We start from the raw sequence: 4,321 nt of genomic DNA, 5'->3' as shown, positions 1-4,321 counted from the left end.
GTCACGATGTGGGAATGTAACACCCCAACACGCTAAAGCCTATCAACTGGAGCATGAACAACATAATATGAGGTCCACTACTGATGTCACAATGTAGGAATCTAACAACCCCACACGCCAAAGCCTATCAACTGAAGCACGAGCAATATAATATGCAGACCCCAACACAGGATCAATCAAGAATTGAGATGCGTCGTAACTCTAATACGATGAGGTGAAACAACAAACCTTCACTTAATTCAACCTCAATAAACTAGCTAGCTCATGAAGTAAAAAATGTCAATTCAACTCTTAATGAGATGATTAATTTATAAACATACAAACACGTATGACTTATTTCATACCATAAATTTCAAGTCATCTTATATTTCTTAAACTTCGTGTCAAGTCAAACTATATCATACAAAGTCTCAAGACGGAGGGACTACATCTTTTTACGGCTTTACCTATAGCAACCATTTAATTTTATTTAAACGTCAAATGTTGTTATAGGTGAATAACAACAATCACTCATTATCGCAACCAAAAATTTTCGAAACCAACGATGCTGTTATAGAGAGATTTGACTGTATATATTACCTTCCTTCAGTATCATAGATATCACTATCACTACCATGCTTGGCAAATTTGATGTTCTTCACCTCAATTGGAAATAATGGAGATGGCCACTTCCCCTATACATACATAAACATACATGCACATTAATCTTAATAACACTTTCCTTTCTTTTTATTTTATTTTTGTTTTTTGGTTAAAAATGAAAATCTCATAGACTTCTAAAATGTCAGCATTTGAAAACTTTACAAAACTAGTATAAACATTGTTGGCAGTAACGCATTAAGTTTTACAAAAATTAATGGACTGAAATGAACAGTTGACGGCATTAAAGTAGGAATAGTTACTTTTTTGGCTTAAAACGTTACCATCAATAACGAGACTCTACAACTCTATCACACCAGACTTTGTCACTCTGCCAAATCAACTTTGCAAACTCTGATGTGACAGAGTTGCGGAGTCTCGTTATTGATGGTAACGTTTTAAGTCAAAAACGTTACTATCAGTAACGATTTCTACTTTAACGCCATTTTGGTCCATTAATTTTTTTAAAACCTAATACGTTATTGCTAACAATATCTATAATAGTTTTGTAAAGTTTTTCAAAAAACATATTACTTTGGCAGATTGATTTAAAAAATGACTTATTTTGATCAAAAATTCTAAAATTTTAATCAAGAAAACCAATTTTTTTTTTACATGGGTTGTGATGCAATGGATGGAGCTACTTCACTCTTATACAGAGGTCGAGGGATCGACCCTAGATATGGAGAAAACTCTGTTGGGAGCGCTACCCCCGAATGGGGCCCTACCCGGCACGAATTCGGATTAGTTGGGCTCCAATTCGGGTACCAGACACCGGATGTAAAACCAAGAAAACCAATTGTTCTATCGCGACTGAAAATGTAGAAATGTTATTTCTAAACTATTATCGTCTTCAATTAATTTTTAGCGCGGATAAATTAACTAATAATATCATATGAAAGAATGGGAAAAAGTGAATTACTGGTCTAGTTTTGCCACTGAGACCAATATTAATGAAAAGGGAAGCAACTGTTGAGAGAAGAACTCCACTTCCAATTTTTCGAAAACCTGGTAAAATACAAAAATTAAATAAATAAATAAATAAATAATATGACAAAAATTAAAATGATTATGAAAAAACTCAAAAGGAAAAAAAAAAATAGAAACACCAAATCATATTAAATGATTATGAAAAAACTCAAAAGGAAAAAAAAATAGAAACACCACATCATATTAACTTATCATTAACTTATCATGATTAAGCGATTTAATTAGATAATAATTTGCATTAATTAGTCGTAGTTAAGTAAAAAAAAAAATGTATACATATGAATTCATGACATGCATATATTACTTTGATATAAACCTCCAATATAGATAATATTTTATTATTAAATTATAAAATAAGGTGAGAATATGTATTAATCTACTATAATTAAGTTATAATTAGTGGTAGAGCCATGAATTTACTCCACCATCAATTTACTAAAAAGTGTCACAATATAAAAAAAAAAAAAAGAAAAAGTGGACACATATAAAAATAAGGAAAAATACTATATATAGTATATATACATAAAATTAAAATTTTAACCTAATTAAATAATATAGTTGAAATTTTAACCTAATTAAATAATATAATTAAAATTTTAATCTAATTAAATAATATAATTTTTCAATGTACTCTCCCTTCTAATTCGTGTGACAAAGTTTATACAAGCACCAAATTATAAAAGAATTTTTTTTGAAACATGTACACTTAAAATATTTCATAACGTTTATATATAATAATAATAATAATAATAATAATAATAATAATAATAATAATAATAATAATAATAATAATAATAACAATAATAATATGAAGAGTTTAAACTAATGTTCTCCAAATATGATATAATGTTGTAGTGGACGAAATAGAAAATAGTGTCACATAAATTAAAACGTAGAAATATCACATAACATAAAGGTAAGCTCTAAAGTCGTAGCTTACTGGTTTTTTCATCATCCAATTCACAACAAATCGAACTAAACCTAAATCCTAAATTTTTTAAAATGAAAAAGAAAATTTAAAAGATTACCTTTATATGTTTCCCATGGATAAATGACACCATCTTTGTTAATATCAAAAAACATAACATGTTTTTCCAAAGGGGTTGGCTCTTTCTTCTCAATTCCTGCATATATATCCATTATAAGTACCACAAAATCACTCATACAAACAAAAAATTAAAACAACAATTATTAAATAATTATTTATTAATTTTTCGATTAATCGGAATACTTATTTTGACCATTATAATCAGAAATATTTTTCCGACAAGCTATAGTCCGACTATCATGAAATAGTCGGAAGGTGGTCGAAAATACCTTACTTCTTGACTATAACAACTGTCAGAAAAATACTAATTTCTAGTAGTGGTATAATTTCTCTTAGTGGTATGAGGTATAAAACGTAACTAATTCCAAATTAATTATAGAAGTTTATCTCTGTTTGATTGGAATAAAATCGCAAAATAACTTATCTCGAGATTATAATGTTAATTTTAATCCTATATTAAGGGTGAAATAATAATTTTGGAATAATTTATCTCAGAATAATCATTTTTGAGATAACTTATTTTCCAACCAAACGAGCCCTCTAGTGTATATGAGGTCTAGGGATGATGAATGAATGCAATTTTATTTCTGCGTGAAGATAGAGAAACTGTTTCTGATAAATATAAATTTAACTATAAACAAAAAATTAATTAGAACAATAAATAAAGAAATTAATTTTAGGATAAGTTTATCTCATATTTATTTGGGATAAAATTGCGAAGTAACTTATTTCAAAATAAATTAAAAAAAATTAATTAGAACAAAAAATAAAGCAAAAGAAAGTAAAAATTGCATACCCTCTTCATCAATACTGTTGGAGGAACAAGCCATGTGAAAGGAAATCTTGTTACACAAATAGACAACAAATTTTACTCTTTTTTTTCTCTCTCTAAATTATATATAAGAATAAGTAGAATATTTATAGCACTAGCTGTGGTGTGGATTATGAGAATATTATAAATTGGGATTTTTTGCTTTTTAACTTTTTTTCTTTTTCTTTTTGGTTTTATTTTTTGGGTATTGTTTGATTCCCAAGACAAATGTCTAAAATATATAGTTTGTGAACATGCATTGTGTGTATAGGTGGCAACCTCAAAGGAAATGTGATGTTTGCTTTAATGTTATCACACAAAAAGCATTTAACCCCCCCCCTCCTCCACACTCTACACCTCACCCCCACCAAAAAAGAAATATTTTTTGGGATAAAGAATGCATTTACTTTAATCAAGAAAATCGAATTGAGTTGAGTTGAGTTGAGCGGAGCTGAGTTAAGCTGACCTGACCTGAGTTGAGTCGAGTCAAAATAGGTTAATTAAGGCACGAGCTTTGACTGAACCGAGTTTGATTTGTCCTTGACTTAATTCAGTCAAGTAATATTAGAGTTGTGACTTGAATTTTATTGATTCGGCTTTAAAAATTTTGCAGTACGATTCATGTTTTAATTTTCAATAGGGTCTGTGGTGGCAGCGTAGAGATCGGGCTGATAAGTTCGATCCTGGAGCCCACCATTGATGCTGATAAGGGTGCTAGACCTTTATATTTTTGGAGATAGGATTTATTTGTACGCACATACTATATAAGTGCAATTAGTGGGTCAATTTTGGATATTCAGAGATTACACCGTGCTCTACACTGTACTCTTCTC

General features: G+C 29.2%; 1 protein-coding gene across 1 annotated transcript in view; it reads right to left on the bottom strand.

The window, feature by feature from the left end:
• The window catches only part of LOC107838799 (probable peroxygenase 5), a gene marked incomplete in the record, with an annotated part of 7,099 nt that extends 3,382 nt beyond the window's left edge, over positions 1-3,717 (bottom strand). Inside the window, 4 exon segments of the mRNA XM_047394311.1 lie at positions 580-674; positions 1,562-1,647; positions 2,658-2,753; positions 3,474-3,717. Coding sequence (XP_047250267.1) covers positions 580-674; positions 1,562-1,647; positions 2,658-2,753; positions 3,474-3,507 — 311 coding nt within the window.
• Positions 3,718-4,321: the final 604 nt, after the last annotated feature.

This window comes from Capsicum annuum, chromosome 8 (assembly GCF_002878395.1).
Source record: "Capsicum annuum cultivar UCD-10X-F1 chromosome 8, UCD10Xv1.1, whole genome shotgun sequence".
NCBI lineage: Eukaryota > Viridiplantae > Streptophyta > Magnoliopsida > Solanales > Solanaceae > Capsicum > Capsicum annuum.
The sequence above is the reverse complement of the archived record's forward strand: the minus strand, read 5'-3'. Positions and strand labels throughout refer to the sequence as shown.